This window comes from Atractosteus spatula, chromosome 9 (assembly GCF_055471065.1).
Source record: "Atractosteus spatula isolate fAtrSpa1 chromosome 9, fAtrSpa1.hap1, whole genome shotgun sequence".
Taxonomy (NCBI): Eukaryota; Metazoa; Chordata; class Actinopteri; order Semionotiformes; family Lepisosteidae; genus Atractosteus; species Atractosteus spatula.
Window position 1 is genome coordinate 3,364,823 of NC_142714.1, and position 14,437 is coordinate 3,379,259.

The 14,437-nt window shown below is 44.6% G+C and overlaps 1 protein-coding gene across 3 annotated transcripts in view; it reads right to left on the minus strand.

The window, feature by feature from the left end:
* ttc7b (tetratricopeptide repeat domain 7B) overlaps positions 1-14,437 on the minus strand; it is a 57,030-nt gene that overhangs the window by 25,053 nt on the left and 17,540 nt on the right. For all 3 annotated transcript variants that reach the window (XM_088924417.1, XM_088924416.1, XM_088924418.1), the window contains exons 6-15: positions 14,172-14,250; positions 13,522-13,694; positions 12,865-12,928; positions 12,094-12,231; positions 9,663-9,746; positions 8,989-9,093; positions 7,460-7,577; positions 6,525-6,582; positions 4,568-4,640; positions 165-325 (exon numbers count right to left, since the gene is read on the minus strand). In XM_088924417.1, the coding sequence (XP_088780543.1) occupies positions 165-325; positions 4,568-4,640; positions 6,525-6,582; positions 7,460-7,577; positions 8,989-9,093; positions 9,663-9,746; positions 12,094-12,231; positions 12,865-12,928; positions 13,522-13,694; positions 14,172-14,250 (1,053 nt within the window). The remainder of the gene's footprint in view (positions 1-164; positions 326-4,567; positions 4,641-6,524; positions 6,583-7,459; positions 7,578-8,988; positions 9,094-9,662; positions 9,747-12,093; positions 12,232-12,864; positions 12,929-13,521; positions 13,695-14,171; positions 14,251-14,437) is intronic.

The window sequence follows — 14,437 nt, forward strand, 5'->3', positions numbered from 1 at the left end:
GGGGGAATTGTGAAGGGTAAACCGAATACACTCGGCTCCTCCATGCCCCCCAAAACTGATTCTTTTTGTAACATAGCCACAGATATGCTTAAAATGAGGTGACAGAACTGGGTGAGCGTTCTTTGCTTTCGAGGCGCACACACACACTAAGGGCCGGGGCTCACATGAAATTCTCGGGGTACTCGCTGAGGGCCATCTCGATGATGTTGAGGGCGTCGTGGTAGTGCTTCTGCGCGGACAGCAGGAGGGCCAGCAGGTGCAGAGAGTGGGCGTCGTCCCCCTGCAGCTGCAGGGCCTGCCGCACGTAGCCCAGCGCCTCGGGGATCTGCCAGGCACAGAGCGCAGCGCTCAGCCCCCGGCCAACGGCACGGGACAGAGAACAACATACAGCACAGCCGGGGGTGAGGGACTCTGAGCAGCGCGTAAAGCCACACTCGCCAACTAGTCCGATTCGACCCCGGGCAGAGCGGCGGTGGCTCTGTGGCTCAGGATCGGCGCCTGTGGCTGGAAGGTTGCCACAGCCAGCAGAGGAATCCTACTCCGTGGGGCCCCTGAGCAAGGCCCTTAACCCCAGCTGCTCCAGGGGCACCGTATAAATGGCTGACCCTGCACTCTGACCCCCAGCTTCTCTCCCCGTCTGTGTGTCTCATGGAGAGCAGGCTGGGGTCTGCAAGAAGACACATTCCTAATGCAAGAAATTGTATATGGCCAATAAAAGTGATCTCAACCCTTTTAAAAAACCCTTACTAACCTCTTACGGTAATCCTATAACTAACTAGCTCTTGCAGGCATGCTTGACGAATATTTCAGAGAATCAAGCATTTTTTCCATGTTTTCAATGTTTTTATTTTCCGGAGCTGACTGCGTAAAGCTGCGAGCAAGTAAGCGGAGAGTCGACTGTACACCCGAACAAAAAAAAATAATTGGGACATTCTAAACATCTTCACTCATGAGACACTGAAGAACGGATTCTCCCTGAGAATCATCGTAAGAGCCTGTTCAGGGTCTTGTGAGGTAATGAAACAAAGGGGTAGTCTGTGTGGGTGGCCACTACGTCTCCACACCTGGTAAGGATCTCCATCAAGATTTAATCTGCTAGATTCCTGATCTGGATCGGTGGCCCACAGTGGCTTAAAACAGCCCCTTGCAAGCAGCAGTTTACTTTTTTGTTCCTTTTTTTCCTTTCAGAAGGGCACTCCTTAATATTTGAATGAAATAATTTATATTATTTATATTTACAATAATAATTTGAATAAATACATTAATTACGGCTGAAGTTAAAATGCACAGAAGCATTTCCTAAAATGTGAGACTAAAAGGATAAGAATATATGCTCAAACAATAGCAAAATACTTACGCTTTACTTAATGCCACCTGTTTTTTTATGACACATTCATTTTACGTTAGAGCCCTACATCATCTACAGATGACGTTCATTTAAACAGTATATTTCCAAACGAGGTACTGTATACACAAATTAGTATAGTAATGTAAATTGAATTGAAAGCTAGATCATAAAAGTGAGTTTCAAAATGCTGATGTTTAGGATTTGACACTTCTGGAGGTGCACGGTGTAATATAGGCTTGGAGATCAAGGGAATTAAGGTTTTTCAGGCCTTTGTGCCATTCTAAGAATAGTATGATTCTCAAATGCATCCACACAAATAATAACTTCCCCTTTGTATCTGACATGATTAAGTGTGAATCCAGTGTTCTGCTTCACGAAGCACTAAGAAAACTGCTTAAATATCAAAAGAGGTCTGAAGTGAACTTGAAAATCTAATAGAAAAGCATCTGAATGTTGAAGGTTAAATCAATTACAGCTTTAAGGGAAATGAAACACACACAAAAGCCTAATTACCCCTGAAAGTACACATGCAATTCAGAAGGGACATGGGTGCATGATTTCAGAAACTCATGAAGCAATGGCTTCTTGGAACCATTCGTGCCAAAAGCCCATCATGTCATAACCAGTACTCCTGCCAGAATGCAGACAAGCAACGGGCTGTAGGTTTAAAACGAAGGGTCCAAAATGACCCTTTTTCTGAGAAAACTGTTTCTAAAGCAGACTGCAAGAACCCGGTTCCTGGGGTGAATAGTGCTTTCGATAAGGAAAAGGCTTTCCTGCAGGGCCAGGAACCTATAAATCCCACTCAGCTTTGCTGCCTGCCTGTAGTTCGACCTAAAATAATTCCTAATTGTGCTCCAAGTCTTCACTTCCTCCAGCATGAAACTGACACACAAAGCTTTAACGAGCATTGATGCTGGCTGAATTCATAACTGTGACAAATTTCAACCTTTTTTCCAGTGGAGTTCTTTGTGAAGTATGCATCGCAGTGAAGTTTTATTTTCCTAAAAAAACCAAAAGCCTCTTTTAAAAGATCTGGACTTTGAGTCTTTTGAACAATTTTTACTTTGAGAGCAAGAAAACAGCATAGACAAATCAGTTTACAGATAGCATTAAGGATGATGTAATTACATACATCCCAAAGGGAGAATGTGCCATGATTTGATCCAATACTGAAATTATACTGAACCTCTCACTTCAGAGTGAGGGTGACATAACTACACGATTCCTGTGTGAAAGATAACCAAACCAGTTAAAGAAATAACAAGAGGTGAATGGCTGGTCCAGGAGGAACATTTTTTTATATGAAAAGTGGAATGGGGGCACAACTCTCGGCTCACATTTACCAGAAGTGAAGAACCAAGACACCACAAGCGAGTTCCACCTCGCGACAGGCCACTGCTGCAGCCATTCAGGCCTGCTGTTTGAGCACACTAACCTAACAGACCTGAAGAAGGCTCCACGGCCGAAACGTTGTGTTCTCTTTCTTCTTTTTTTCAGCAGGGAATAAACCTGTTACTTGTTCCTTTGCAGCCTACGCATGCTGACGCAGCTGCCCGCCTGAACTACTACAACCCAACAGATGCTTCTGAGAACTAGGAGAGCAGAAGTGAACTCGGGGAAAAAGGGCTGTGCTTCTTTTTTCATTTCAAAGAATATTCATTTTCTTTTAGTACCTGGCAAGCAACACAGGTACATCTCTGGGACGCATTATTTGGTTTAGATAAACCGCTCTCATCAACTAGCACAAGAGAGCTCTCATTAAGAGAGCAGACTGTCCTGTGGAGTGTAGAAAGCAGTACCACCCCCCTATACTGCACCATGTCTGTTAGTCTGCACAAAGTTGTGTCCATTTGTGAGAGGATGGGTGGACGCAGCTTTGGACTGTAGGAGGCCTGAATCTAGAGTCTCGCGGTCTTTGATCATCATCATTCATTTAAGATAATTTTTTTTTACTGGCCATCTAAAATTTCTTGCATTAGGAATTTGCCTTTTTCGCAGACCCCAGCTTGCTCTCCATGAGACACACAGACAGGGAGAGAGAAGCTTGGGGTCAGAGCGCAGGGTCAGCCATTTATATGGCTCCCCTGGAGCAGTTGGGGTTAAGGGCCTTGCTCAGGGGCCCGACGGAGTAGGATTCCTCTGCTGGCTGCAGAATTTGAACCAGCAACCTTCCAGTCACAGGTGCAGATCCTTAGCCAATGAGCCACCGCTCTGCCCTATTATTTGCAAAGAATAGTGCGATTATATGTTTAGTTTATAGGTATTTGTCGTAGAAATGTATTTGCCATTTTAAAGTTTTACCTCCTCATTACACTACCATCGCAGTTTGCCAGGGAAACAATGAGGAAATCATGTGAGATGCTTGAAGCTCAGTTGGTTTTCACTCCTGACTACAGGGGGAGCATTATCTTGTAGGTTGACTTTGTGTCAGGATTTTTTTTCCTTTAGATTTATGCAACGCCCCCGAACATGAATATATTCTGGAGAAGAGACAGAAACTAACAGCAGCTGTCCAGCAGTCATTGGAATATAGCAGCGCCATGGACCCGAGAGGCCCAGCTGCAGTGGAACAAATTACTAAACAATATTATGAACAAGAGCCTGCAATGTGATCACCGCCTCCATCAGACGAATATGTACGGTTAAATTTCACAGGCTCTGTGGACGTCTGGGGTAAACTGATCTTGGCGATTAACTGTGACGTCAGTGATGGCGAGTTTTCCATTAAAACACAAAGGTCAAGCTTTAATACCAAAAGAATGGAACAAAATTGCTCAATGTGTGAAGGGAGATAAAACCTTAAACAACCCGCTCCAGTGCTCTTTGGAAGAATGAAGAATGATTTCCACAACGCGTGAAACCTAAAAACACACCCACAGTCACCGCATACTTTCAAAGCAACGGCGAGAGTGTGAAGTGCCGAGAAATAATGGGAATAAAGATTCTAGAATAAAAACAGTACTGCCATAGGTCAGTTAGGTCAGTGGTTTTGAAGCAATACGTCAAAGTTAAAAACCTTGTCTTTCTACCTGCAACATTACTGCTCCTGAACTGTACAAACTGTACGAAGAATAAACACACATGCATAATGAATGTGCACTTTCTGCCATTTTATGAATTTACTCATTCTTTAACGGGACATCGGAGTGTTTTACAAACAGAAAAACACAGATATCCATGACAAGGCTGCAAACGCTTCAAACTGCAGAAACGTACCTGCCGCGAGACAGCAAGCTGCAAGGCCAGGTAAAACACAGCAACGTGGTCTGTCGGGGACAAACTCTGGGCCCTGTGAAATACACACACACACAAACCGGCATGTGAAAGACAGGTACATTTGTCACTTTCTGCAGGTTGTTGATTTATATTTAGCAGGATTTCATTTTTCAAAAAAAAAAAACCTGCACTCCTGAATGGGGTTTTCACGAAGGAGAGTCAACCAGAGGAACAAAATGCCCGCCCTCCAATAAAATTTACCACTTTGTTGCAAAACCTGAGCAGTTATCCAGCCACAAGCTGCCACAAGCCAAGCTCCGATGCTAAAGAACAGTAAGAAATGCTGCTGTTGCACTTCCTCCTCTTTGGCAAGAAGGGTTTCCGAGTCCATGAGAGGCAGCAATTAAATCTCACATTAAACAGGCAAAGGGCACTAACTATCTGGTAGCAGATGGCCTTTTTCCATAATGCTCAAGGAATGGAATAAATGGGAACCCCATTCAGAAGTCAAATATCTTATTATAAGAAATGAAAATGTTTACGTACTATGAGAGTGATTAAGACATACTTTGGTCAGAAGTTTAAATGAATTAATGAGCTCCTGGAAAAACAATGTCATCGCCTCCCGGTTACTTCAGTGTCAAGGATCGCTTGTGAGAGCTCTGGTTACGATTACCTCACGGACTTCTGAAAATAGAGACCTGAGGAAGAGGCACAGCTCAGGCTGATGCACGTTTTCTCAAACACCGTTTAAAATGAGTGGCTAACTGGCGGAGAGGGCCACAGTGTTTTAAATGGCACCATTCTAACCACAATTAACCATAGTGCTTAGAAAAGTAAGTTCTAAAAAAAGCCCCAGACAAAGATTTCAGAATACACTGGGGACGTCATACATGTAAGACAATCAGCATACCCTGAAGATATACACACTCACTCGAAACAAAGGTGCAAGGTTTCCTAGCAGGAGTGCCTGTTGTGGATTACCTTAACACTCAGTTTCCTCGATGGTATTTCTGCACACTCACCTTGTCTAGCTCAAAACAAGTCATGTTTCACGACTCCCATTGGTACGATTAAGCAACAGCCAGCTGGTGTTTTTTCCTTTAATGTCAGGTCAGTCTCTGCTTCCCGTTTGGGATTTTATATCTTTATTTAATATATTTATCTACCATATATCCTTATACATCTTTATTTAAAAGCTCATCACCATCCAACTTATTATGGGTGTGCTCTAACTTTGACATTTCAAGACAAAGGAAAGTGGGGAGTAGCTGAATTCAAGAAAGATTTGTTTGTTTTCTTTAAAAAAATGTAATCTTTTCAAAAGACTGAGCTTCTTACTGGATGCAACACAAAAAAGAGCAATCTGTGCACAGATGAATGCCTGGATATGCCAGGAGACAGGAGATGCAAGTGTGAGCCTTACTGCTCCAGTTACAGAGGCAGGTGGTGGAAAACCAGCAGACTGGGCTGCAAATCCCTGCAGCTGAGAGCACGTGCCAAAAACCTGGAACCACAGAGAGGTACTGCTGTGCCCTGTACGCAGACCAGATACCGGCTTGGAACCGCGAGACAGAGCTAACACGGCACGATCCACAGCTGATGCAATACTGTGAAACAGGCAGAGCCCTTTACAGGACATTCTTGACTGGAAGAACAGAAACGGTGGCTGACGAGGTCTTCCCAGCCACCGGTCTCTGTCCTCTGCTCAGATGTGGTAACCCCTTGCAGCCTGCACGTCCCTGGTTCTGGATAAAACAGCGCCACTCCCTTGAGAGCTGCTTTGCTGCCTGTCAGCGTTACTCTGAACTACATCTTCTTCTTCCACTCTGGAAACCTGCTGCTGCTGCCTGTAACTGCACCTCTGTGATGTTCACTAGCACTCTTGAACTACAAGTGAGCACGAACGTTCTACACGTCTAGCCTGCATGGAAGTGAGAAGGAAAAACGCATTCACCTCTGAAAAGCGCCAAGAGCCTTCTTCTGATATTCCTCTTGCATTCCCCTCAACGATGCTTAAAACAATAAAACAAAAAACGCATAAAATACCACAAACAGGACAGAACAAGGTAACCACACCGCACAGGCCCAACCCTGTCCTGCGGTAGCTCAGTCTTCTGGTTTTTACTCCAGTCGAGTTCTTAATCAGGGATATCAGCCGCCCACTGTAGAATAAAAATGCTTATTGTGCGACAGTGTTTGATAAGGGTCCTTCCCATTTGCATCCACTCATCATAAATGAATTAACTACTGAGAGTCGCTGAGCAGAGTCTGTGTTCTGTGCTGAAGCTGCAGAAAACAGGGCCCCTGAAGACGGGTGCTTTTGACCATCCGGACTGAGTGAACAAACAAGTTGAAAAAGTCTAAACAAGCCAGAAAACCAGTGACGACATGAATAAGAGCTGGCGATCCAGAATGAAAACTGCAGACACACTGTTATTCTAGGACCAGGGCTGGGAAACACTGTTGTGGACAGCTTATACTTTAAGAGCTGTTTAACATTAGTGCTGCTAGTGGCTGCTTTTTATATTTCTTTCCCAATGGAGAAAGTAAAATCAAGGCTCCTAAATGTCCACAACCTGGCCTCCTTAGGTGTCCCCTCAAGCTTTCAGATCTACAAAGACTGATTGTTTGATCTACGAAGCTCCTTCTTGTTTACATTTTGACACTTCAGCACACAGACACTGCTTGCACAGTGTCAGCCACAAATCAGCGCTGCGCAGGTATTTCTTTCATTAGACTGGAACAACTTATCTAAATCCTTCGACGCTGGAGAGAGACAAAGCTGTTGCCAAGCAGCCTAGTTTTCAAACACAAGAGCGCAGGGGAGGTGTGGGTCTGACCAGCCCCGACAGGAACAGCGGTGCTCACCCTCCAAGTGTGTTTACTCACCATCGCTGGCCTTCAGGCTGTACACCAGGCCGATCGCCAGGTAACCTTTGGCCCTAAATTCTGACGCCTTTTCTCCCATATCGACGACCATTTTGGCAAACCTCTCACCTTCTTCCAGCTTTAAAACACAAAGGCGTGACGGATCAAACGAATGCAAACAAACCGCCCTGGCTTCAGGAGAAGACAGGAAATGCAGAGACCCCCCCCAAGTTTACTGTACTCATCTGATTCTGGAATCGCCTATTGTGCGTTTCGCACACCTCGGCTCACGGCCAGGAAACCAGAAACAGGAGATAAACAGGAAGTGCGGACAGAACCCTCCGCCCCGCCCACCTTCGAGACGCAGCTCAGTGTCCTGGCCACCTGACCCCTGGCTCCATCCTCGGCCACGCTCGGCTCTGGGAACTCCGGTCACGGCCAGCTGGTGGCGCGAGCCAGGCTCGAACCCGTGGCGCTTAACGCCAGCTCGAGCGCGTGTGTTTATGAGCGGGCCAGAGCACTCGTGGATGTCCCATGCAGGACAGGATTGAATCATTTTGCCTGTTCCCTCTTGATATTGCAGTACAAAAAAAAAGATCTTTGCTGAAATGAATTACACAGCTCATCCTTTCTGCAGAGCAGTGGAAATTGATGAACTGATATTCCATTGAGATCTTAAATTTTAACAGATTCGCTTTCCATCAAAACTGTCTGTTGGGAAGGAAAGCAAAAGGTACCTTAAATAACCAGCGTGGAATTTCTTTAATGTCACTATGGTTTAGATAAGATTTTATAGTATACAAGAGTATACCTCAGGCACGTTTTTGGCTTCTCAGAATCCCAAATCAGGCAGCAGAACATTGGACCAGAGGGTCTGATTTACCCTGTAAGCCTGCAACTGCATTTATATGGAAATGTCTGATTCGTAATTTATTCCCCTTTTAATCGAGATAAAGACGAATTCTTTTTCAACACAATAATAATAACTAATAATAAAGGCAGACTTCAGGTTTGCTGCTGGAACCTTCTGTCTTTTTTTTAAAAGTAAGGGAAATTATAATACCTGCAATGCCGATTGTGAAAATGTTGTCAGGAGTCTCAGTTAATGTCTGAGCTTCAGAGGCATCTACTGACGGACAAGGCCCCACCGCAGATACAATACCACTTCTCAGAAAAAAGCAGGTACTCTACTAGAATAATCTTTGAACTGGATTAATGTCTATATGCAAAAGAAAACTGGCTTCAGAGCATTATTTGCATTTGTGATTTTACGATGAGAATATAGCACATGCATTGATGGGATCCAAAAAAGTGGACACTGCTGTCTCGGATAAAACCCAACCTTCGGCCCACGTGCTAGTGCTGCTAGTCACAGCAGGCCTCGCGGAGCAGAAGCAAAGAAAGGGTCACCATCAAGAAGTGGGCTTCCAATTTACATCTGGTCGACAGGAGAGAGTTTGAAATCATCCGGGGTCGCAGCTTTGCAGCACATCCCGCAGCTCACAGGAGGGGGTCAGTAATGAGCACGCAGGCTCGGCGCCAGTACTCACCCAGTGCAGGGTTCCTATGCACAGCTTGACCGCCAGCAGGGGGATGGTGGGGTCATCTGGCTTCAGGCGAATGCACTCCTTCAGCACTCGGACCGCACGGGCTGACTGCGCACAGGACCACAGTGTTACCCCCAGCCCCCCGGAAATAAGAGCGGCTACAACCGAGAGGAAGCCATGTGGCCCGTCTGGCCCGTCTGGCAGCCTGTAATAAATGGATCTGGGACCCGATCCAGCTGTTTCTTGGAAGAAGCTAGGATACTGGCTTCAACCACATGGCTGTGCAGCGTGCCACAAGACTTAGGGTAAAGAAGAGCCCAGCGTTCATTAGCATTCTTACGAACTGAAGAATAAAATAGTTTGAAAAACACCTCTGATATTAGATGCAAATATCATTCCAACAAAGGCCAATATCACAGCAGGCATCATTTCTTGATCAAACGCTGTATGCTGTTGCTTTGAATGACATAACACAGAAACCCAGAAAGAAAATAAATGTCAGGTAAAGAAATGTTCTTCTGGCCTGAGGGAACAGCAGATTTTTACTTGCTGAGATAACGTTTCCCTCCACTCTCACTGGTTGATTTTTTTCATGTGAAATACAGCAATACAGTAATAAACTGAGTCTACTGACAAGTATCGACATTAATGAAATACACGGCCTCATCGCTACTTACTTTTCCTGCAGCCATCAGTGATAAAGCAAACTGGTACCAAAGGTGAAACTCTTCAAACGCAAACTTCATTGCTCGTTCCAGACACTGTTAAATTAAAAACAAAAATACACTTAGCTAAAAACCAGCACACCAGAATTTTACTTCATCCTTCTTTGTTCTAGCTAAAATAATCAAAAGGGTTATTTTATAACTGTAAGAACTGAAGAAACAATGAACGAGACCAGAAGATCCTGTTGCTCTTTGATCTCGAAGGAAAGAGGATAAAAGTTTGGATAAACTGAGTATGGTGACACTCGCTGAATCAGAACTAATTTCAGGATGGAGAACCATATGGCCTTGCTGCCTGTGGACTCGACATCAGGATTTGTCAGGACAACACTTGCTCAAAGGAAGCCAAAGAAAACACACTGGCCAAAGGTCTTCACAACTGAAGGGTTATGTACAGGCTTGAATAAAATTGATGGGCTTTTATTTCCTCCTTGTCCTGTAGAAATGGTTGCAATTAAGACTTTATGTTCTGAGCAGTGGCAAATTTAATACCTGTTTTATTGGGAACATGAATCAAACAGCTGTTTAATGAGGCTGATAACTGCCCAGAGAAATTCATTTTCCGGAGACTATTTAAAGTTGGAGATCTCGAAGGGTTTGATTAATTAACAAGAGGCCAAGTTTTTATATCAAAACAAAAAGTTACAGGCCTGCTTAGGACCACACTGCCTGGCAACGAGGCAGAAAGGAAGCGAAGGAGAACTCCCACCTCTCTTTCCCCCAAATTAGTCCCGGCGTCAATATATATCGGCACCAAAACAACACCTTGGCCGCTGGAATGAGCGGAAAACACATTACTGCAAAGACATAACCCACAAATCCAAGAGCTGAGCTTCAAGACCGCAGCTTTCTCCAGCAAGCAGGAAGCTGTTAAACAGGAAACAACACCTACAGGAATTCAAAACCAAAGGCTACAAAACCATGGAGACAGCTCTCCGAGTCACAGCAAGTCACATACCGTAAAGAGAAAAGCTCTGGGAATGTAACAGAAGTCAACTGAAACAGACAGGAGTTTTGTAACGAGAAAAACAGTCTTGAATTAGCCAAAAAAGCCAAATATACAGCAGGGGAAAACCACTGATTATAGCAGGAAGGAATTACATAGGTAAATATTCCAATATGTGTAAATCATTCACAACAGCAAGCCTCTATTGCTTTATATCCTTTCTTACGGCTAAGAATTCAAAACTGAATATTCCCCTTTAACCCAACAAGACATTTCTAAAGGATTTTCAGGTGAGTAGCTGATATTCAGCTACAGTCAGCTACTATACTAGACTGTTGTCATCAAAGGCACAAGTTCTCTGCCTTGCAGTTGACAGCCAGGCCGGCCCTCGGACTGCACCAAAGAGCCTTCACCGCAGGGCCCAGCACGACTCGGGGAGCGGTGTGCCACACAGCAGGCCCATGACCGCCTCCACCTCCCGCACTCCATCAACACCTGCTTCCAGGTCCGGGTTTACACGATTAAACCATAAACACGCACACGCGCCCAGTTACCGTGTTCTGAAAACCATTAGTGAAAATATTATCTTAGGAAATTAGGATAATCTCCAAAACAGTGAAAAACACAGAAGCTGTATTTAAAATACCATGGTGCTCATTTACATATAATAAAACGTTCAAAGTGAGGCGTGACATTGAAGCCACTGAATTCTATTCAATGACTCCAAATTGGAAAATGAGGGAAATAGTACATGAACCAGCTCCCTAGAGTATGACGATAACGATTATTATTAGCAAGAGCACAACCATGCTGTTAGATCTCCTGTCTGTCTTGATTTCTCCAGATCCTCACACTAAATAAACATTTCTACTAAATAAACAGGCATCTCACTTTTCCTCATCCGTACTGTGTGGAGCATGAACGAGTTAAAAAAAAAAATTCAGCCGCTTTCATTGAAGACCTAGGCTGGGCATTAGTGCAGTGCAGGAGTGACATGAGATACAGTAATTAAAACCATAACTCAAGCTGAGTTATGCAGCAAAATTTCCTCTGTTCCAATACTAGCTGGCACCTCATATACATAATACCTGCTATATTTCAGCACACACAGAAACCATCGATTTGTTTGCCACAGGACTGGCTCACTGCAGCTTTTGCTTAGGAGGAGACTTTTAACACAAGAAGTAGCAGCCTTGTATTATTACACCACCAGTGGATGCAACTATTGCAGGCCAGTTCAGTGATATATTTTAGAGGCACAGAGGCTAGTGACAAGGTCTAGATCTGCGCATGGCAGCACAAAAACGCCACGGTTTGAAGGCTGTTGTTCAGGATCCAATCACCAGCGAGAGGAACTTCGATGTCCTCGCTATCAGTCGCATGGTTAAAAGACCGGCAAAAGTATGTTTTCCATGCCCACCATCTCAGCTTGATTACCTCGGATAGCATCTCGTATTGCCCTCTTCTTCCAAGTGCTATTGTCAGCAGGTCGTACACTACAGACGCACTTTGCAAGCTTATAATGCGGTCATTGTTGTGTTCTGGGATTCGGCTCAGAACAGCGTCCCTGTTGGCCTGGAAGCAGAAGAGAAGGCACAGAGGTGATTAAGTGAACAGCGCCAGCGTTTCAACGCAAATTGCACAGCTGTGCAGAGCCAGCCTTTGCTTTCTGATGTCCTGCTCATGGTCTGACTACAGAGAGCAGTAAACACAGAAACACTGAGGCTTAACACCTCAAATATAAACACCTGTAACACAGAACAAACATCTCTTCTGGACGGAGAGTCCGCTCAGACTGAAGCAACGGCTGTAAAGAATTCCACTGTAACTTAAATAATTGGACCCTTAACCGAGTCAAAACAGATTTTCTGACTTGCAACACAGTAGAAAACCGTGGCTGAACAGTCTGAGTCTTTGAATGAAAAGCAAAGGAAGAAAAGAGGATTATATGCTGAATGGTAGCACCTTTAACTCTGTTTTATCAGAGTATTATGTTATTTATTATATCTCTGGTGTGTAATAATGCAGAGAATGTCTTTTCAGAGCACGGATGATCTAGAAATAAACAAACCAAATTACCATGTTCACCAGCCAGAAGGGCAAGTAGGACCTTGAACATGTCAGCACAATAAATCTCTAATTAAAATTAAATAAGTGTTAACCAGCAGTTTTAATGCCCGTGCTTGACATAAGAGACATCCAGCTTACCATTGACTCACTAATTAGAAGTAGAAGCAGGGCTTCTTCTGTGTTTTCCTGAGGACAGAATATGCTGCAATTAAAGCAAGAGACCATTAGTTTCTTTTAATAGTTGCTGAATTTATCAACTCCCCTTAGTGCCCTAGCAGTGTACTCATGCTCAAGAGAACTTGGTTCATCGACAGCGGTCAGCTCTATAAATTGGCTACAATTAAAGCGATGTTTTCAGAAAATATCATTGTCCTTAATCGTGATGGCAGGTACAATCATGCAGCAATAAGTATTACCATAACCACACTGCACAGCAGAAGGCATTATTTTCTTTTCCATAAAGCAAATCCCTCAGCCTTTACTTCTTTTAACTCTTACTCAGGCTGCACTGCCTATGACACTCAGTGCCATATGTACTGAGGTTCAGGCAGACTGTGAAGCTTTTCTCTGGACTTGCTAACACCTCGAACCTGCAGCACAAAGAGCAGACCACGGGTGTGTTAAACTGGAAGGCCAGAAGTGCCACAGACGAGTCTGTAAGGAATGAAAGGCAGTGGAGACAGATGTCAGGATTGCTGTCTGTGCCAGTGCCACACGGGTACACTGCTGAACAGAGAGCACACAGGGTGTCCCCCCCCGAAAGCCTGCGCCCCAAGACCTGCCACCGCCGCACACCTCTCTCCCGAGTACACCCTGGGCCTCCTGCTCAGGGCGTAGTCCTTGGCGCGGGACGCTTGGCGCAGCGGGTCGTCCAGGGGCGAGGGGTGCGGGGGGTCCTCCAGCGGGCTCCAGTAGCTCTGCTCACACATGCCACGCAGCAGGATCTCGGCCAGCTGCCGGGCGATCGTCTGCAACAAGACCAGCAGAGGTCAGAGCCCGGGTCCGAGCCCAGGCAAGACAGACAAACTCCCCACCTGCTGGTCCGTCTGCCTCGGGATGAACCAGCGCTTACAGCCTGGGAGAAATCTTCAACAACGGGATTTAGGTCATGGTTTAGAAACACACTGTGGTTTTGATCAAATTTGGTGAAAATGTCTGATGAATAAAATCAAGTCTAACACCTGCATATTTGTAAATATTTTATACAGTTATATTTAAGCATAAATGTGCCCCAGGCTTATTTGATGTCAAAGATGTAAAATACATAAATACTAAATACATACAAAAACATTCCTTGCTTCATAATTTCATCAATGATTGTTTTATGCTCTACTGTTATCGCTTGTGGACAGCAGCATTTACATTAATACCTACACACATGCACTGAGCAGCTCTGGGTCATCAGCCACCAGAACCCAGCCTGCAAACACAGTTTAAAAACCTACCATTCGCAGATTCTGTGTAGTCCTCGTCTCTATAGCCCTCAGAATTTCCCGAAACCGTCCCACTCCTCTTGTCAAATTTCTGCCAGATAAATGATTCAAAAACACAAGGCAACACCCATTAGGCTTTAAAGGCACCATAAAACACTTCAAACAGTCTCAAAAGGATTCCTTTCCCTGCCGGAAGGAGTCACCTGCCCCCAAAACTGAACTTGGCTCCACTTCTTATTTGCTGAGAACCAACTGGAAGAGTCTAAAACACAACACCT